The sequence below is a fragment of the Lissotriton helveticus genome, chromosome 1_1 (assembly GCF_964261635.1).
Source record: "Lissotriton helveticus chromosome 1_1, aLisHel1.1, whole genome shotgun sequence".
NCBI lineage: Eukaryota > Metazoa > Chordata > Amphibia > Caudata > Salamandridae > Lissotriton > Lissotriton helveticus.
In genome coordinates this window covers 2,145,224,134-2,145,246,200 of record NC_136057.1, presented here as the reverse complement: position 1 = coordinate 2,145,246,200, position 22,067 = coordinate 2,145,224,134, and the positions used below count along the sequence as shown (strand labels likewise).

Sequence of the window (22,067 nt, the reverse complement as noted above, 5' to 3'; positions counted from 1 at the left end):
TGGTCGAGTTTACCTCGGGAGTCGTGCTGGAAGCGAAGTGCAGGTTCGTTCAACATGGCCGGTCCCACGTGTCTCGTCGCACCCACGGGTCTCAGCTTTGCTGCAGATGTAGGTAGAGGTCGGAGAGGTCTGGGAATCCGGGTCTCGTCGGGCTCTGAAGTCTGGATCCTCGAGGGAAGACGACAAAGTGAAGCCGCTGGACGCTTGATGGTGCCTGCAGTTGCAGGGTGGACACTCCTTGTCCACAAGGGAGATTCTTCAGTCTTCTGTGGAGCAGAACGTCGAAGGCCAGAGTTTCTTCTTGTTGAATAGTTCAGGATAATCTAATTTGGAATGGGACCAGCTCCTACCTTTATTCTCCTAAAGGGGGCTGCACTACTGACTAGGTCCCTCCCCTGGGTGGGACCAGGAAGGGGGGTGGTTACACCCCCTATCCTTTGTCCGGTTTCCCGCCAGAGCTGGGGCTGGGATGCCCCAGTAACTGGTTTGAACCGGTGTATGCACAGGGCACCTTGTGTGCCCCAGGCATGTCTCATTCCTTTCAGGCCTCCCTACCTCAATACACAAAACCCTGTCTGGGGTGGTGCTAGCACCTCCCAAGGCAGGAAACCCTTTGTCCAGGCCATCCTCGCTGGAAGGACTCCCAGCAGCAGGAGGTCAGACTTGTGTCTGTGGTGGCAGCATCCATTTTGTGATGCTGAGGCTCGAGTTAACTTTAACCGGATTTCACAGTTACATACATGTCGTGTCCCTCTAGAAGGGTGGAATGCTACCCCCGTCGCCAGAATTGGCGAGGGGGTAGTATTCCAATTCGTATGACACCTTACTCGACATGTTTTGATAATGTTATACCAGAGTTAGCATTTAACCGCGAGGTTGATAATGCGCTTAAGAGTATATGGTATAGCGTTATCATGGAACAGCTATTAGGACTTGGTTCCGCAAGCTGCAAACGGGCTCAGCTAATGCCAGAGCACCATCTCACATAATTCCAAGCACTCTGCCTTCAGGATTGAGAAGGCCTTCCATAGGAGTGACTGATAGGAATATATGTGTCCATTTTAGGGTTAGATATAGGTATACTATATCTACAGCAAAGGGTGTTTACACCACCTTGCCCCAGATGTCGTGCAGCCAGTTGTGTCAGATTTAGATGGCCAGCCAGGGGTGGCATAATACATGCTTCAGCCCCTGGTAGGCCCTGGGTACACCTATGCCCTGGGTACAGGGACTGATAAGGTGGCCCAGTACCAATTGGTAAATGCACCTAAAGTACATGCTTGTCAATTTAGAGAGAGAACAGCTAGGCTGTGGGTCTGATTAGCAGGCCCACAGCCAGGGAAAGTCGTTAACCAGTGAAGCAAAAAGCAAAAATCTGGGGTGACCATAGGATTGCAGACCCCACTCTCCTACACAATGTACACACTAACTCAACTTCTATATAAAGCATGTGGACTAATGAAGTGCAAATGCATGACTGAATCAATAAAGACTTCTTAAAATAATACAGGGAACTATCCAAGTATACACAATATAGCAAGAATATTGTGCAAAGTATTTTACAGTTCAGCTCTAGTACAGTACTTCTACATAATACAGTGCAATCAGCTTTACAAAGCAATACAAATACTGTAAATCTAGTTAAACTGTGCAAAATCTTATTACCTAAAAAAACATATTCATCAAATACGGGGGCAAATACATTTAAAATAGACATATCTAAAAAAAAATTAGGAATTGTTTAAAAAACGTAAATGATTTTGAACAAACTATTTCTGAAGGTGATGCCAAAAAACATTCCTTATACCGAGGTGATATTATGCTTTAAGAACAATGGTCTGAACAATTGACGTTGTAATGAAAGTAGGAGAGGACAAACAAATAACACATGGTTTAGATCTTGGACATAATTCCCACAAAGGTCACAAAGCCCCTCTTCTCTAGGTCATCCTTCCCTTGTCCCAGTAATAATTCGTAAAGGAAGTAAATTCAGCCTTAATAGCAAAATAGTTCTACGCATACCATGGGGAAGGTTACATAGAACATATGGTTGAGGTTTTTTTTAAAAAACATTTGCTACTCTCCACTGCTAGATCATTCCTACCATGCTGAGTACACAGTACAATATCTCTTTTCCGACTAACTTAATAAATTGATTTTTTAATCATATTTTTCAAAATCAGTTTGGGGAGGGGTGCCACTTCACTTTGACCAATTCCATACATATCCAGGGCTTTCATATAGTTTGAGCAGTCCGAACTTCTTTCCTTTAGACAGAGCCCACAACACTATTCAGTATGCTGTTCCTAAACCTTAGGGCTGCTGCCATAGCAAACACATTTGTAGAAAGGAACCATAATTCAAGCTGGAGAACTGATGGAGCAACTAAAGAATTCAAATGACATATTTGGCACCAAATGCCCCCTTCAACCTTCTCAAAAAAGGCCCAGTACCGCTCATCCATTGATTCACAGGCATAACTCAATGAATGCAGAATTTTAATCTTATATACCGCTAAAGCATGGGCAAAATGTCTTTGCCCGCAACACTTGCATAGCCTGTAATGGCAGAAGCCTGGGATAATGCCTTACTACTGTACTGACTGATATGATCTCTATTTGAGCAGTTACTGGAAAAACATTCTACCTAAATATGAGTAAAACCTCTTCACTTCCAGCTTGTCTTAACCTAAAACCCAATGGAAATCTTTCCTAACTCTACACCTCCAAGACCTAAAAGTGATAACTTTGCTCTTAGAGATATTTAATTTTAGGAAATGTTCATCAGCATAGTTTCCTAACTCAGAAAGACGTCTCTGTAGAATATCGGGGTTACATCTAGCAAAATAACATCATTCACATAGAGAAGACAACCAGATGCATTGTTCATAGTTTTGGTGGGCCCCCCTTACACTATCCAACTCTGCTAGGTAATTCATAAATATAAAGGGAAATGAGAAAGGGGGCAAGTAAGCACCCCTTCTTCAGCCCACTGTGAGTCTCTTCTTTACTAGATAAACCCTCCCATCAGGATCTGAGTCCAAGGAGAAGAGTGCAAAGCGACAACTAGCCTAAGTAAATGTGCGGGATCCCTAATACAACCAATTTCCTCCACAGCGTCCCACGATCAATCTTGTCGAACGTTTTCGAGAGATCTATAAAGGCAGAGTATTAAACCATACTTTTCAATCAGAGTTTGGAGGGCTGTGATACTATCTAGGGTACAACAATGCTTACAAAAACCAACCTGCACCACAGGGACAAGATTAATACCAAATGCCGAGTCCTGAAGGTGAAGAAGCATACTGGTGGCGAACAATTTCCCAATCACACCCAATAATGCAATCTGCCTAAAGCTGTCAGGAGAAGTTTTAGAACCGTTTTTATAAAAAGGCACCACTTCACTTCCGTTCCAAGTAGATGGTCTGGTCCCATACGAATAACATTATTGAAACACTGGGCGCAGAAAAAGGGCCCATGCAGAAGCATCTTGTTAAATAAGAGATATCAGGAGTTCGTCCGGGCCAATCACCCTGGAATACCTAGCGCCCTGAATAAAACTCTCTCCTCACAGGAAGGATGGTAATATACCTTCAATTGGGGAGACTCATCATTGACTCCAACAGAAACATCCAACTAGAATTAGATGCATATAGGTGCGAGGTATATTGGGTCCATGCTGCGTCACATATTAAAATTGCCTCAGCCTTTACTCTAGATAATCTAATATTCGGCTATTAAGGACCATTATTTACCCATTTCACCAGAAAACGCAACTATTTTCAGCTTATTCCATTTCTGATCCTCCTCCCTCCTATTTTCAGACACCTTCAATCTTGTTCTCTCCCGCTTCAAATGGTTGATTTCCCTTTGCCTCAGTAGTGACGGCTGCTTAAATTGTTCCCTTACTCGGGAATTTAGATCATGATTTAGCTTTTTTTTCTAGCAAGTGGTGACTACCAAGGGTTGTTCGTTTGTTACACCCACAAGATCGAAATAAAGACAGCTGCTTTTCAAACCAGGCAATAGGGTTCTCTCGAAATGGGCATAAACTCGTTGTTTTAACATATTCTGCCAAATTCATCATGTTATTATTTGACTAAAACATATGCCCATTTTTTTGTTACAATTGTATCATTTCTGGAATTCCAGGTCTTGATCGCCTTAAGTTCTGAATTAAAAGCCACCGAGAGAATAGTGTGATCACTCAAATCCGTCCTCAATACCTCAAACTGTATGCAAGTGCCAAACATTTGGTTGGAAACCTAATTAATGATTGCCTTCGAGAGGAGCTTAAAGTGAAGGAGGCTGGAGAATCCTCTGGGAATCTTCCATTTAAAGCAACAAAGTCATTGGTTCTCAGTCAATCCAAAAAGCATAAACCAGCCTGTCTGATCTAATATAACCAGGGTAAATTGCCTCTGGGATACTCCACAACTCATCCAACTCCAGGTTTCCAAAGGTCAAAGAGGAACAATTTGAGATTTTTGCATTACAATTTCCCATCAGTCTGCATTCTTCAAATGCTAATATTATGCACAAAAGAATACATAGATTACTAAAAAGTCAGACGACCTCCAGCGGAATATAAACATTTACCAGAAGAAAAGATTAATACGATCCTCCTATTACATTGCACAGGGCTAGTAACTTTATACAAATACAAAGATTTGAAGGATGGACAAACACCGTAGCTTTCCAATTTTTACTGCTATTAAGTAAAATAGCTATACCTCCGCTGGTGTGACCTTTTACCGTAGGGTTTGCTGCACAAGAAAATACAAAATAATTCTCATATTTAAAATCAGAACACATCCAGGTTGTATTTAAGCAAATTATCAATGGCTGAAAAAGCATTAAAAAGGTTAGCTTGGAATTAGAATGTCCTAAGCCTGCCATATTCCAGGAAAGAATTTGACCCAATGGGCTACCTCTGTAACACTGGAAGATTTAGATTTTCTATGGAGACATTTAGTGCACCTGCTACCAAACTCCAGGGAACCAACTCATCTCCCTTTCCAGGTTCCCTTACCATCTGGTCCTCATGTCCCACAATATTTATCACTCTTCTACCCGTAACTCTACCAATAGAGATTATGATATCCTTTGGATCTACAGTTCCATTTCTATTGCATACATCTCTAATAGGGCTTTGAATGACCACGCTATGCCTATTTTACTTAGCACCAGTGGTCTCTTCAAACGGGAAAACATCAATACCTTTTTTCTAGAAATGCTCCACATAAGCCAGGATTAGCATTACCAAAATCCTAGAACTAAATGTGACTCTAGAACTCAATAGTGTGCTTAGGGAATCTGAGCACACCTGATCAATAGCTCTACTTGATACCAGGCACAAATCCTTGATATCTGAGCTGCAGGTTGATGCTTCTATTCATTGGGCCCACTTCCCTATCAATCAAACAAAGAAACAAACTTCAAGGTATTAGAAAAATGGCCAGACCAAAGTCCTTTGGCTGGATTATTAGTCTGCCTTGGCCCAGCAACAGCTTTAAATATTGGAGTTGGTTGAAAAAACGAAGGAGCCTCCCCATTGAGAGTCCTCATATGTTTAAGATCAGTCCATACAGGTAAAGAATCCCCATTAGAGGAGACTGAGGAAATCTTTCAGAGATCCACTCAGCCTCTTGGGGAACTCCATTACCCTCTACATCTGTACTCACAGATTCTACAGTCCCGTCCCCAGCATCACCCTTCACCAGTCCCATACTCAAACCACCTCAGTTACCTCCATATCCGTAAGCCTCTTCTCCTGTCAATGGCAGCCTAGAATTGGTACTTCTAATATAATAGTATAAGGGAGCGTACTATTTACTTCTGGGGACTGAGACTCCCAACTTATAAGAGGAACAGCCTTCATTGACTCTTCTACTTTTTGAGGCTGGTAATGGGAGCGGACTCTCCAAAGGTGTTAGAAAACCTCAGCTTTTTAGACTTACACTTCATAATGCGCCAAATCCATTTCTTTTTCCTCTTATGGCATTTGGTCCCATTGCAATCTGGAGAAGAGGCTCACTTCACAGAAGAAACACCATCTTTATTGTATTTATTTATTTAATTCTTGTTTAGCCCTTGATAGTTTAGCACTAGAAAGGTCATTTTGTGGAACTACAACCCCCGTGGGTAAGAGGAACCCCTTTTTTAAATATCGGGAAAAAGTATAGAGGATTTTCAGATACAGATACATTTGCCCCTTGGGCTGCCTTGCATTGATCTCCAGATACACAGCTTGAGAAGGAAGAACAGGGCATATTGACACTCTTGTTAGTGGCCTCAAAGATACTGTTTGATTGCCCATGAGGAGTGGCCCCAGATCCATCATAGTCCCCCACCTGAACTTCAACTTCTGCCACCCCATTTAATGCCACTGTAATAATCTGGGAAGCCTGAGATCTCATTTCAGTGCCCCTTTCTTCATTCCCTGGGCGTAAACCAAAAGAAGTGAGGTGCTGTACCCCCTTTAAATCTGGGATAACACCTCCAACACATGACCAGAATTAGCAACTGATTTATCCAACAAAGACAAAATCGAGGAAACCATCTTCTCTACACACAATAGATATTTGAGTGGGCCCTCCCCCCACCTGTCCCCTCTATTTCCGAATTTGATGACTGAGCGAGGACTTGAGCCACTGTGCATGTGGGCAAATCACAATTCAGCGAGTCCATTGAACCTAAAAGAGAGACCCTCGAAGATGGCGTACTGCTACACAAATCCGGTAATGTTGGACGACTAGGTAGGCAGTCCAAAGGTGGACTTAAGACCATGTCCAGGTCAATTGGCGATTTTAAGTTAGTCTCCCTAATTTGATTGGTCTCTATGAGAGTGCCAATGTCCGGTAGAGAATAGTTCTCCACTACATTGGGGTCAACGCTACACACATCGCCACAGAGTTCACCATGAATCACTAGAGAAGACTCTTTAGACAACGACATTCCTGACATAGGAGCAACATTTTGGCCACCAGATAGAGCCATAGGACTCTTAGGCCCAGATTCGGAATCCAACTTGATACAGACGACATTAGACTCAGAAACAGCCTATGTGTCTTCTATGTCAATTTCTTCCACTGCTTTCCCTGCTTACTTTAAGCGATGTAGGTTGCTGAACTGACTTTCGGGAATGGACTGCAGTGGGTTATGGACAAAGCGATTAATCTGACATGAGACACTGCCCTGGGCAGAACCATAACTAAACTCAACCCATCTTCTTTGTTTACACCTGAAGACATCTCTAACTCCTTATTTCGTGCCCTTCTCCCACTCTTTGAATACAGGGACAACATGGAGGGATGGGACTTCAAGAGAGTAAAAACAGAGAAAAATGGGACAAGTGGGACTGAGGCTTCGATTGCCAAATAGTATTTTTTTGAAAGTTTAGGAGAGAGAGTGTGATTAGCAATTGGACCAGTTGGGCCTGAAGGGGCAATCAAACGAACAGAGCACAGACACCTAGAAGGTATCTTCTAAAACTACTTGCAAAAACTTGTCCACAGATGCTACGAACGGCCAATGCCTGCTTTTCCCTCTTTCCTCCTCCCTGCAACTCCACAAATTGATGTTAACCCCCCTTCCTAGAGGGTGGAGCAAGAGCACACAAGAGAGCCTACAAAGTGAGTAATGCGTGTGCGTACAGGGAGCAGACTCCTTGAGGCACAAGCCGCACCAGCCTAATACTGGCTTCCGCACAGCTGAGGGGGCCTGCAGCCAAGGCATCCCCAACACAAAGCAGGCACTCAGCCACCAATACTACAATACTCCGATGCCAATGGTGAGCGTGAGGGAAATATCCGTGCACTTTTATGCAGTCTTGCATCTGAAAAAAGACCCAAAAGCATGCTGGGGACCGAGTCCCTCCCCAGCTGGGTAGCCACAACCAAGCAGCAACATGATGTGGACCTCAAATATACCAGGTTGGGTACATCTCCTGACTCGCCTGAGGAATAAAGCTCTTCTCTGCTCACTGGCTGCCCCTCCTCCTCCTCCTCCTCCTCTGTCCTCAATTGACTGACATACCAGGCATAACAGGCAGGTAGGACGAGGCAAAGCAAAAGCAGACTGACAGATGAGTGCTATGGCCCAATTCAGACTCTAGGTTAGTAAAGTTTTAGTAAGTTAGGTGGACTAGGGCTAATGCAGGGCTACTGTAACTCCTGGGCCGCTGGTCTGCTGGGCCACTTAGGGAGTAAGAAAACATCGCAGGGAAATATTGCACGACTCCGTGTCAAAACAGCATCTGCTCCAGTGCTGCACCGCACACATTCCAGCTCGTCTGCCCTGTGCTGTACGACTCCTTGAGCCACCACAATAATCACTGCCCACTGTGTGCTGGGCTACAACAGCTGCTCTCCGCCGGAGCCCGCTGCAACCCGCCATAGCTCTACAGCAGCTTCACAGAGCTCCTTGCTCCACCTTGCTCCACCTCAATCTTCTATTCAATTTTCCAATACTGAAAATTAGATTACTGATAAAAAACAGCAAAACCTTTATTATTTGCTCATACGTTTTGTCTATTTGGTGTATTTTCTGTGCATGAGTAGGCCATAATTGGTTATAAGGGTATGACCTTGCGTTTCAGGGTCCAAAGGACAGATTCCCAAGCTTTGACTAAGGCCAAATTATGCATGATAGCTAGATGATTGGGTGACGTGACCAGCAGAAACATGTACTATGCTTGAGGGAAACACACTACTATTCTGAAAATTGCTCGTGATTGGGAGGGCTGCAGCGAGTAACGCTTTTAAATTGTCTGCTATTTGCACATATAGGCTGTTCTTTTAAACATATCAAAGTGGTGAAATTGTTTCTAATTGTTTTAAGCCAATAGCGCTCGTGATCGGTAAGGTTGCAGCGAGTAGCGCTTTTTAAATTGCTTGCTATTTGCACATATAGGCTGTCTTTTTAACAAATCAAAGTGGTGAATAGTTTTTTTAACTGTTTGAAGCCAATAGCGCATACGAACCCTGGCGGGGCCCACCTGTTAGAGTGGGTCCGTCGTGCTCTGGGGTTAGCGCTCTAGTTTTTGCACCGTGTCGTGTATATAGCGTCACACTGGAGCGACCGTGCCTAAAAGATATCTGAAAATTGCTTGTGATTGGGAGGGCTGCAGCGAGTAGTGTTTTAAATTGTCTGCTATTTGCACATACAGGCTGTTCTTTTAAACAAATCAAAGTGGTGAAATTGTTATTAATTGTTTGAAGCCAATAGCGCCCGTGATCGGGAGGGTTGCAGCGAGTAGCGCTTTTTAAATTGCTTGCTATTCTGTTAAAGATCGGATGTGGGGGCGTGTCCAAGATGGCGGCGGAGTAAGACGTGAATCTCCGTCTCTCCGGCGCCGCCTTTTGCTTCGCTTTGAACTGAGCCCTAGCTAGTGCCCACCTACGCCCGACCTCGGCTCGCCTGGGAGCCCTGGACTGTCCCGTGTCCATTGGTGCCGCTGGGGAAGCTTATTGGTGGCGTTCTGTGGCCTGGCGGACCTGCGGCCTTCGGCGCCCCGGGCCAAGCTGCCCCGCGGTCGCACTGCAGAGCCTTGTAATTTGGAGGAGGGAGCGCTGGTAGTGGCCATCCGACACCGGCGCCTGGCAGGCTGTATACGTTGGACTGCCCGGTTCTGCGGAGAGTACTGCGGGACCCGCGGTGGTGGAGAGCTGGCCCGCCTGCCACTGTGCGAGGCAGAGTCCCGCCCGCGGGTAGTTAATTCCCGCCTGGTTTCGGTCCGCGCCTCAGCGGAACGGGGTGTGCCGGGGCCTTCACGGTGGCGCTGCTCGGAGCGGCGTGGAGGCTACAGGGGCCAGCTCCTACCTAACGAGCAGGCTCCCCCTGCATCGCTGCCTGGCGGCCTCGCTGGGCGTGATTGGCAGCCTCCTGGCCCGGTGGACAACTGAAGCATTGGTGGAGTCCGGAGTGGGGCCCTGCCTGGTGAGGGAAGCGGGCGCCGCCATCTTGGGCCCTGCATTCCCAGTGGGCTTGCTCGTGCTCCCGGCAGCGGCGGAGGGGCTGTGAGGGCCTACGGCGGCGTGGCCAGGTGAAGGGGCTTCTGTCTGGCGACCTGTGGAGTGGCGGCCTGTGAAGAGGCGGCCTAGCACGGTGTGAGGTGAGGAGAGCAGGGGTGGTCTGGTGCCCCCCTGAGAGGCTACTCTTGGCTTTCGTGGACGAGGCACACTGCACTGCACCTCTCTTCTGCAGTGGTCACCGTGCGGCTGGTGGTACCCGAGAATGCTGCCACGAGGTCGGGGCCTTGCCGCTTACGGCCAATTCGCCATGTCGACGGGTAGACCCAGGAAAGACAAGCCCCCTAAGGACGTGCTGGGGACGCCAGGGGGTCTCCCTCCCGCGAAATCCACCGAGAACACGCCGTGCCCTGGAGACGACGACGCACCAGCGACCAAGGCCTTTATGCTGGAACTCTTCGCTGCCATTAAGGAGGATATTTCTGAACTGCGCTCCCAGTTGGCGTCGAATCTCCGGGAGGTGCGGCGCGATGTCGACGAGTTGGGGGAGAGAGTGGCTACCCTAGAGGAGCACGACGTGGACACGGCTGGCGATATCCACCGCCTACATCAAGATGTGATCCGGCTCACCGAGCAGAATCTTGACCTCCAGGCCCATGCTGAGGACCTGGAGAACAGAACGCGAAGGAATAATATTCGAATCCGGGCAGTGCCTTGGCAGGGAGAGGGGACTGACCTGCGAGAATACGTGGAGGCCCTGTTCAAGCACGTGTTGAATGAGGACGACATTACAACCTTAAAAATGGACAGAGTGCACAGGGTGGGCCTTCCGAGGGGCCCTAAAGCACCCCCTCCGGATATCTTAGTGTGCGCCCATGACTTCCAGTTGAAGGAGCAGATCCTCCGTAAGGCTCGGGCCTTTAATCCTCTGCAATTCCGTGACCATCGGCCATTGCTCTTTCAGGACTTGGCAGCTTCCACTTTGGCCAAGCGCAGAGACTTCAAACCAGTGACGACCTATTTGAAAGAGCGGGACATTCCCTACTCCTGGGGGCACCTCTTCAGATTGATTTTCAGGTTCAATGGCAAACTAGTCCAGGCCCGCTCCCTCACAGCGACCCTTGCCCTCCTGGGTCTGTCGGACCCCGAGACCCCATCCGATGGCAGGAGCCCTCCCCCCGGGGAACAGAAGCAACCGATGGCTTGGCAGCGGGTCGGCAGGCCTCCACGTGCGGCGAAACCTGACGTCTCTACAAGCCGCCTTGAGCGAGGAGCTGCGGTTGCATCGGTGGCGCTGGTGACGGAGGCGTGCGGGGCCTCCTGAAAGACATGTCCTTCAACTGGCACTGCTAGCTCTATTGAGGGCGCCGGAGGGAGTGACCCATGAGAGTTCACCGTACTCTCCGTTTGTCCCTGGCGAGTATTGGACCCTGCCCAAGGGCCGACGGTGCATTTGTTGTCCTGTTGTTTCTTTTTCTTGGTTGTTTCTCTCATTTTCCAAGTTGGGGTATGGTTGGGTCCTGGGGTGGGTGGGTGGGGGGGTCGGGAGGGTTTCCTGATGGCGGCTATATTATTTTGATATTCCTTTTTCTATCTGGCTCCACGGGGTGGTGTGCAGATATTGCGGGGCACCTGGGCGCAGGGGCACCTGGGCGCAGGAACACATGGCGGGATTGCGGGGCCCTCCTCTGCTTTGTTAAGCGTGCAATTTTTCCCCTGATGCTATGACTCCTATAACGATTGCCACTTGGAATGTGAAGGGCCTTAACTCTCCGCAGAAGAGGCTCAAAGTGTGGAAATATAGAGTAGACCTTCACCTGGATGCTGTTGCCCTGCAAGAAACACATCTGGCGAGAGCTTAAGAACTTTGTCTTAAGCACAAACTCTTTCCACTCATTTATCGTTCCTCCGCTAACACTAAACATCGGGGAGTGGCCCTTCTTTTCCGCGCAGCGATTCAATTCCAGCCTTTGGGTGTGCAGGGTGATAGAGAGGGTCGCTGGGTGATGGTAAAGGGGATTCTCCGGGGACAGCTTTGCACCTTTGTAGCGTTTTACGTTCCCAAAGCGGGCCAGGCGACCTTTCTTTCCACACTCTTGGAGAAACTAACGGATTTCGTGGAAGGGCCTCTCCTCCTCATGGGTGATTTTAACCTCATCTGGGACAAGGGGCTTGATAGCATGCACACAATGAGGTCTGATGCGGGGACTTTTGGGGGGGAGCTGCGTCACCGCTTCAGAGACCTGGGACTCCTAGATACGTGGAGGGCACTTTACCCCCAGACATGGTATTACATATTTTTCTCTCACGTCCACAGAACGTACTCGGGCCTAGATTATGTGTTTATCAGTCAATCCATGCAGGGTGCTCTGCAAGAAGCCAAGATCTTTCCGCTTGCAGTCTCTGACCATAGCCTTTATTCGGTCTGTCTACAATGGCGGGGCCCCACGCTGGTTGCCCCTAGATGGTACTTTCCGCCCACGCTCGTTCGAGACAACGAGTCCTGCAATAAACTGCGCGCCGCCGTCTCTGGGTTCTTTGAGACTAACCCATCGGAGGACACTTCGGTGTTTACCAATTGGGACACCCTGAAAGCGGTTGTTCGGGGCGAGTGTATTGCCCTCAACTCTGCACTCAATAGACAGCGGGCTCGGGAGCGCGAGTCCCTTGAAACTGAACTCACGACCGTGGAACTTGCCCACAAAACGAATCCCACGTGCCAAAAGCAGCGGCAACTCACTGCTCTTAGAGGCAAACTTTGGGCCATTTATTCCAATAGGACGGAACTCACACTCCTTAAGCTTCGGCAGCTCTCCTATTCCCAGGGCAATAAGATAGGCAAACATCTGGCACGTCAGCTCCGGGCTAAAAGGGAGGAGTATATAGGGGGAAACCTAGACCCGAGTTGTCGCGTCGTCCATAGGGATGAGGAGAAGGCAGCCCTGTTTGGTTCTTTTTATACAAACCTTTACTCGGGGAACTCCCTGGATGGTGACGCCCAACAAGCATTCCTCGATTCCCTCTCCTTTCCTCAGGTCTCTGCAGCATGGAATGACCAGTTGTCTGCCCCCATTACCCTAGGAGGAGGTCACTATGGGGATTTCTTCGTTGAAGCCCAATAAAGCCCCTGGCCCCGATGGCTACACGCCGCTCCTTTATAAGACGTTTGCCCCTGAGCTTTCTACGCATTTGGTCTCGCTTTTTAAACGCCATGGCTGAAGAGAGCAGGACGACTGGTACCATGGCGGAAGCTGTGATATCTGTTATACCTAAGCCGGGGAAAGATCCTCAATGTTGTTCCTCATATAGGCCAATTGCCCTACTTAACATTGATGCCAAGCTATATTCCTCCATCCTTGCTAAACGTTTGAATGATCTTATGCCCCTCCTCATCCATCCCGACCAGTCCGGGTTTATTAAGGGGCGACAGACCCATGATAACACCCGCCGGATCGTACATCTCATAGAAAAGGTCAACAGATTTCGGATCCCGGCCATCCTGGTGGGCCTGGACGCGGAGAAAACTTTTGACCGGGTCAACTGGGCCTTCCTCTTTCGAGTGATGGCCGCCTTTGGCTTCTCATCCAAATTTATTGAGATGGTCCAGGCGAACTACCGTGCTCCCACTTCCAGGGTGTTGGTCAATGGCACGAGCTCGGATTCTTTCAGGCATTCTCGGGGGACACGGCAGGGATGCCCCCTTTCACCCCTGCTTTTTGCCCTCAGCATTGAACCCCTAGCGATAGCTGTGCGACAAAACGCGACCATTCAGGGGATCCCGTTCACAGGCGATCCCCACAAGATCTCCCTCTTTGCCGACGACATCCTGCTGTCCCTCACGAAATCTGAGAGCTCTCTCCCTAGCCTCCACACGGAGCTCGCTCGCTTTGAGTCTCTCTCGGGCTTCAAGGTCAATTCTGGCAAGTCTTTCATTCTTAACCTCTCCCTTCCTTCGGATAGGGCGGATCAGCTTCGCTCCTCAACGTCGCTCGCCTGGGCCGCTAAGTCCCTACAATACCTGGGGGTGTCTTTGACCCCTTCGCTCCGGGGCCTCTTTCAAGCTAAGTTTCCCCCTCTCCAAACCTAATTGGCGAAATGGAAGCCGCTCTTCCTCTCATGGCTGGGACGCATCCACGCTATTAAAATGACCCTACTACTTAAACTCCTCTATCTCTTTCAGGCACTCCCTATCAGCCTCGAGCCCGACTATTTCCAGAAACTCATGACCTCGTTGCTCCGCTTCATCTGGCAAGGGGGCAGAGCACGCTTTTCCTTTTCCTTGCTGCATGGGCCTCATACTGTGGGTGGAGTGGGTCTACCGGACATTCAGATGTATTATAAAGCAGCCCAACTGCGGGTGCTGGTCGAGTGGTCTCAGAAGGATTCTGGGAAACATTGACTTCATATGGACCGCAGCGTGACGGGCCGGACCATATGGGATTTAGCCTGGCGCCCTCGCAGGGATAGACCTTTGAACGCTTACCTGAGCACGCCCACACACACCACACTGAAGGTCTGGGACACTCTAACAGACGACGAGCGGTGGACCACCTTCCCGTCCCCCTACACTCCGATACACCACACTTCCCTTTTTCCCCCGGCCCTCCGGGAGGGCCCCTTTGACGCCTGGAAGCGAGGCGGGTGCCTCGCTTGATACATCTATTCCGTGATGGGGAGCCTCTCACCTTTCAGGAATGTCGGGGTGAATTTCACTTACCAGCCACTGAATCCTACCACTACATCCAACTCATGCACTGGGCTCTTCACCCCCCATTAGAGACGCTGCTACTCGCCCCTTGACCAAATTTGAGGCCTTACTCGCTAAGTCTTCCTCGATGAAAGGAGTGATATCCTTTATCTATTCTTTCTTGCTTAAAACCTGCATCTCGCCACGACCTAGATATATGACTATGTGGGAAGACCTGCTGCAGCGCCCCATCACCGATGAGGAATGGACTCATCTGTGGGCAGATACCCACTGCTTTAATCAATCTATCGCCCTCAGAGAAGCCCACCTCAAGACGATGATGGACTGGTATCTTCACCCTTCCAAACTTCGGCAGATATTCCCCGCCACTTCCGACAGGTGCTGGAGGGGTTGTGGTCAGCTGGGGGATTTTCGTCACATCTGGTGGGACTGTCCCTCCATTAGACCCTATTGGGAAGAAATTTTAGCGCACATAAAGGTGATGCTTGGCTATCCTATTCCCACGGACATGGCGGGGGTCCTTTTGGGGCTAAACTGTTATGTGAAGCTATCCAAGCCTTGACTCCCAGGACATCTTTTATTTATACTTTGTATTTCCTCATTTTATATCATTAGAAATTGTGTTTCTTTCTGAGCCTTCAATCCGGCTGCACTACATTCTAAGACTGAAAATCGTGTATTTAAAAATCGCGACAGGTATAACTAGCCTATAATTTTTTATGCTAGTCTCCAGGTCTTACCAATGACATTTGGTTAATGAGTCGCTCTATATGTTTTCAGATAAGAGCGCTGTGGTGATCTACCTCCAGTGACTCGTCTACTTGAACAACTCCCGTTATATTGTGTATTGTGTATGAGTAAGTCCAGTTTTGATGTACACATATGACTGACTACTGGTGACACTTACATCCGTTTGGTAGACAAATGGCTTTCTCTAGCATGTTCCACGATGTATGTACCGCATTAATTATGATAACCTTATGGAATTGCTTTAAGTTCTGAAGATGACGAATTTGTTGTAAATATCAAAATCCTTGAAGTAATAATGATCAGATTAGGATTAACTTTCAATGAATGGTTTGCACTGTATTATTATACATAGAATGGGAATGTTAATATTTTAAATCACATCATTAGGATGTGAAGCACACGTTTTTCTTTTTAACTTTGAAAGTATTTTGTATATATATATATATGTTATTATGCATTGTAGCTGATATTCTAAGTAATTGCAATATATTGTTTTTACTTAGGGGGCACTTATTGCAAAAATATTACAGTCCTGATGACGGTCTTATAGACATCTGCAACCAAGACCGAAACGTCGACCCCATCATCAACTCCAAAGCAATTCATCTGCAACAAGAGCTAACCATCGTATATTTTTGGACTTGGTTACCTTTGACTAATTTAAGGAGCTGATGAGTTGTTATGAATTGAACTGTTGATTTTTGTATACTTCTGTCCATAACATTGTTTGCTGACATTGATTTGCTCACCATATCCCCGTATATTATTTTGCTGAGTTATTCAATACAATACTTTTCTAGATAATATTAGCTTTTCGTGTGCTTTTTCCCTTGTTCTACGTCTGTGATTAACTGTCCTACTTTCTAAAGAGTTTCTTTGTTGTCCTATGGACACACTGGAGTTAGATTTCTGGTAACTAACTCGCAAGATTGATAAAATTAAGAGACAAACGAAATCCCTTGTAGCTATTTTTGTATCTTAATCCTCCTTGCAAGGTTGGAAGATCTGGGAGTGGTGGATGTTGCATTGAGTTGGGTGCAATCTTATTTGTCTAAAAGGCGGCAGGCGGAGGCACTTCCTCCGTTTCAATCGGAGTTTACCAACAATGACCATGGGGTACCTCAGGGGTCCTCAATCAGTCCCATTTTGTTTAATGCATACATGCGGCCGCTTCTGGATCTCATCAAAGTTCATAATATTAGTGTGGTTAATTACGCCGATGACACCCAGCTTATTGTGTCCTTGGAAGGTGACCATGCTGACTCCCAGGATACATTCGGGAAATGGAGAATTGGTTGAGGGACAATTCATTACAATTTAACAATGACAAAACAGATTCTGCACTGCAGGGTGGGTAGTGTTCCGCCAGTATTGCAAACTGATTTCTGGCCCATACCCTCAGACGTTCCTTTGGTAACCATGAGCACGGTACTTAATCTGGGGGTCAGCTTTAATGACTAGCTGAACCTGAAATCCCATGTCAACAAGCTGGTGGGAAGTTGCTATACTCATCAGAGGACTCCGCAAAGTGTTGCCAATACTGCCAGTTCAGGCAAGAGCTACAATAGTTAGGAGTGTCATTTTGAGCCACCTGGATTATTGTAATGCTTTATTACTGGAGTCCCCGAGATACCTGATTGCAAGTCTCCAGAGTATCCAGGCGCAGCAGCAAAGTAGGCACTGACAAGGGCACGTAGGTCATCAACATCCCATGCCTTTGTAGAGCTACATTGGCTCCCGGTGACTCAAATGATATTGTTCAAGTCTCTTTGTATCGTGTTTAAGGTACTGCATGGACTGGAGCCCAAACCGCTCCAGGGCAGGTTCAGATGGTATGAACTGGTACATAGCCTACGCTCCTCGTCAGCGAATCTTGTTATGATTCCGAGGACAAAGTTACTTTGGGGGGAAGAGCGTTCGGTGTGGCAGCTATCCGCCTCTGGAATCGCCTTCCTCTGGAACTACGGCAAATACAGGATTTATTGATGTTTCGTAAGAAAGTCAAGACATGGCTCTTCCCTAGAGTATAATCACTTGGTTTAGCACCACAGTCTCTGCGCTAGCTTTCTTTCCGGTATCTTAGCGCCAGGATGCCCGTAGGGTTAAAGTGCGCTTTATAAATGTCAAAAATAAATAAATAAATGTGCAAGGAGTGTTATTCTTCTTTAATGGCATCTGTATGCATCGCTTTAGGTAAGCTCTTAAACGCCTTAACTGTAGCAATATCTTTTATAAATACAATTTTAAGAAACTCTTACAATAGGTATGCCACAAACATGTGAGCCTTACTTCTGCTAAAAGCAAAATGAGTATCCTGAAGGTGGTACCTTTTCACGAGAAAGAAGATTTATTTCCTCAAGTTCATGTGTGAGGCTATCAGCTACTCTTTGTGCTTGAGTCAACTGCCTTTGGGTTTCCATCAGCTCCAACTGTAAGTGCTGAATTTGCTCTTTTGCTTGTCTCAAATGCTGACCTGCTTCAAGGGCATCCTGGTGCTGATCTGTAATACAGTGCTCATGCTCTTTCACAATCTGCAAGACAGAAAGTGTTAATATTTAAGCCTCAAAAGGCAAACAAAAACAGAGTAAGCAAAACAGAAACATGCAGGCACACATTGGTAAGCAGTCTAGAAACGTTGGATCTTGAACCAAAAGCCACACCACAACGCATAGTGAGGATCAGGCAGCTTTGTATATTAACAACAATCAGACAAATCAATGCTCCCTTATAGTATATCTTACCAGACTAGTGAAGCCCTGTGGGCCTTCTAAGAAGGCTGAATGACCGGTCCACAGACAACCAATTGGCATACAGAAATATATATCCTTTTGTCAAAGTACCAGAGCAATTCTAGATAGGAAGACACAAAGCAGTAAGAAGAAATCCCGAAATGAGCTGCCCTCTTCAGGCAGAGGGGCCATGTCCTTTGGATGATTCCTGGGACGAGAATTATCCGGTGAACCGAATTAGTGAGCGTTACAAAGAAAAACAAGAGGCGTCAAAGTTGACCCGAGGTGGAACTTTGTCCTGATAAAAAAGAGTTTGTGAATGTTTAGCAGGGATTTCAACAACTACCTTGGGTTTCTCGAAAGAAATAAGGCAATAATAAAAACTTCATTAAAGGACTTTGTTAGTTTACGTTCTTGGCATTGGCACAGATCGCATGGCGACCGTAGGACCAGACTCTTCAACGTGATCACATGAAATATAAGGAAAATGCTTTGTCCACTTCAAGAATGTAAACAAAAAAATGTCAAGATTAAGATGGGTACTATAAAATTTCGGACCTACTATTACAAGGAGCGCAGCAGAACTTAAAGGAAGTACCCAGCCATGATGACAACCACAATGAATAACTGACTTTAACCTTTTGACCTGATAAAGCCCTAGGCCTGGGCACCACCAAGGGGCAGAAAGTGTATTGGTTAAAGATCTTTGAACTGCTGGTTGGTCAGCGAAGTGGTAACTAAGAATAAAATTCAACCAGCTGTTCCGTCACACCTGTTCATTATTCTATGAATCTTTTTATTTACTGTATATAGTGTAACAGTGTGACGTATACAGTGTCAGCATTCCTAACCCAATTTGTATGATGAACAAGTTACTTATGGTCGAAATGGTTTTTATGGTAGAGACTAACCGCAGATTCCTCACCATATAATATTCCTTAGGCATTGCACTGGATTCGTAAAATCTTAAGCTGTACCTCTGCACGATATTGGATGGCGTAGACGGTTCCACGCTAACATCATCCGCGCCAAATGTGACATGCACAGTGGCTATATAGGCCAACCACGGTGCGCCGACATCAGTTTCTTTTAGGACTAGAATGCGGAGCCAAGTCAGAAAGATATTTTAGCAGTGTGTAGACTCTAGTGTGAGCTTTCAGGTAAAGAGCTCAATGTGAAGAATGGGAAGGATAACCAGCAACTTAAAAGGAAGCAAATCAAGCCTGATGGGCCTGGAGTCAAGGAAAGCAATCTTTGAGGAAATCCTGCTGTTTCTGTGGTAGCAGGTAGACGATGCAGCTGTTGGCAATGCAGCAAAAAGAACAGATGATGGCCGGAATGCTGAGCCAATCAAACATTCATCCCCATTCACAGATCTAAGTTAAATCCATAGTTTTTTTTGCACGCCACGGCATTTTAATTTAGACCCAGCCATAGCCAAATGAGTCTTCTTGACCCTGCTCCCCATGGGATCAGTCCAGCCAGAACTGCCAGGCCAGGTCCTCCATGGATAACAAACAGGCATTCTGGGACCGGCTTTGGGGTTTCACAACTGATCAGCCAGGATAGCTTGAATCTGGTGGTGTGAGCACGGAACCCACATCTGGGCATATCCTTCACACTTAGGGCGGCAGAAACAAAAAGAATGGATGGAATGCTGAGACAATCAAACACTCACCCTCATTCACAGATCTGGGTTAAATGTATAATTTTTTTGCATGCCACGCCATTCCAGTTTAGACCCAGCCATATGCAAATCAGTCTTGACCCTGCTCAAATGGCTGGGTTCAAACTGGGGTGGCATAGTGAGCAAATGAACAAAGGATTAAACCCAGATCTGTGACTGGGGGTGAGCGGTTGAAATGTTTCAGCACTCCGTCCATCATCTTGTTCTGTTTGCTATGTTCACCCTAAGTGGCCAAGGATATGTCAAGACGTAGGTCCCTTGCTCGCTGTGACACCGGATTCAAGCTAATCCGGCTGATGAGGGGTGATGACCCGAAACCAATCCAAGGATGCTTGCTACTGGTCCAGGGAGGGCCTGGCCTGGCAGTTCAGGCTGGACTGTACCCATGAAGAGCAGAGTCAAGACTGATTTGCATACGGCTGGGTCCAAACTGGGATGGCATAGTGAGCGATAGAACGATAGATTAAACCCAAATCTGTGACTGGGGGTGAGTGGTTGAAAAGTTTCAGCACTCCGTCCATAATCTTGTTGTCTTTGTTGTTGGCAATGTAGGCACACAGCACAAGAAGCACAACCCTGAGCCTCCCCCTTAAGCAGTCATTGCATGCTGCAGTATGGAGAAAATGCTGGTTACTGACAACGCAGAGTATGGTGCTCTTTATCATACTTCACAGCATCAACAGTGCTGGCATGGCAGAACATAAAGAGGCCTCCTCCAAGGCTTAAGGAATCTGATCAAAGTAGAAGAGCATGGAGGGCACTTCATCACACTTAAAATGTATTGGTGCTGATCCATCCTCCTCTGGCCTACGAGAGCTTCCTCTGGCCAGTTAAAGCCTACATGTAACTAGAGCACCATCATGGGTGGTTACGATTCTACCAACCGGGTAATGTTGATGTTGTCAAGCCACTTAAAAAATGCTGATTTTAGTTAGATAGGTGGCATGAAGGGTCGCAGGTCAGAGTAAGCAATTGTTTAGATGATAAATAAAAAACAGCGGCAGACACCGCCTTCAATCATCACGCTCGCACATTAGTATGGCGCATTAAAAAGAGGATCCCTCACACTGACCTCTGCTGAGCGAAAGGAAAGACATGAAACAAAGGTGAGCAAGGATGGTGGAGTAGGAATAGATTGGGGGGGGGAAATTAAGGAAAGGAAGGAAACGGAGGACAGAAAAGAAGGTAGAGGGATGTGGTGGTTACTTTCCACTCATGAACGCTCTTGACTGTTTTGAAACCAGAAGGGAGACATCTCAACTACCAAACTCAGAATTTTAGGTGACTATTTTCTGCAGGAAGATATAATCAAATGTGTTTCTGCAATGATCCGGTCAATTTCTTTCAAATCTGATCTAAAATCGGAAAATTTAAATATATTCGGTAATTTATTCACTTGGGTTATATCTTTGAAACGCCGGAGTTTCTAGTTAAGGTGATCAGAAAATCTTTTCCTTTCGTTTCCGATAGGAACATCTTTCACAAACCCAGAAATGAATATCACTTCTGTTGACAACCCGAAGAATACCACCTTTTGAAAAAGAGGCTCGATAAAAGCGACCTGAGAAATCTGAATGAGATTTTCTGACTGTTTTCTCCATCTGAAGCAATCGTTTTCTACTTCTGAGACAAGACATCCCTTCAACACGAGACAGGGGCAGCTGTGCGCTTTATAAAATAGTGTAACATAGTGTGCGAGAGACATTTCAGGATTCGTGTTCGCTGGAAGAACAATGTTACTGCAAAAATGCAAGTTGCTCTTGTGGGAACCCAAAACAGTCTGATATAATTGTACCTCTTTTCAGCGCACTTAGGACTGGGACCTGAAGTTTTGCCTGCGTTCTCTTGTGATTTTGTTGAACAGGACAAACACATTCCATCATGCCCTTATGACTCCTGCAGTCACCGACTTTGGGTAAAGGGGGCATCCAATATCAAACATCCGTAGTGCATCACAGGGCAACACGGAGGGTAAACTGTACAGAGGGCATGAGAAACTGAGCTTGAACAGAGGCTCCGGAGGGAAATGAGCCGGCAGGTGATGGGGATCTCGAGAAATGCTATGTTTAAGTGAATCCAGCAGAACCAGCTAAACCGAATGCACTTCGACCTCACTGTAGTGCATACAATGATTGAGAATCTAGCTGAAGGCCGCCCAAAATGTTTTCATTCTAGGGCTCAGCATGCTCGGACAGCAGCTATGACTGAAGGCCTTAACAGGAA

At 46.7% G+C, this 22,067-nt stretch overlaps 1 protein-coding gene across 3 annotated transcripts in view; it reads right to left on the bottom strand.

Annotated features, from left to right (window-relative positions):
- CCDC18 (coiled-coil domain containing 18) overlaps nt 1–22,067 on the bottom strand; it is a 1,360,824-nt gene that overhangs the window by 271,629 nt on the left and 1,067,128 nt on the right. For all 3 annotated transcript variants that reach the window (XM_078646342.1, XM_078646344.1, XM_078646343.1), the window contains one exon: nt 17,756–17,959. In XM_078646342.1, the coding sequence (XP_078502468.1) occupies nt 17,756–17,959 (204 nt within the window). The remainder of the gene's footprint in view (nt 1–17,755; nt 17,960–22,067) is intronic.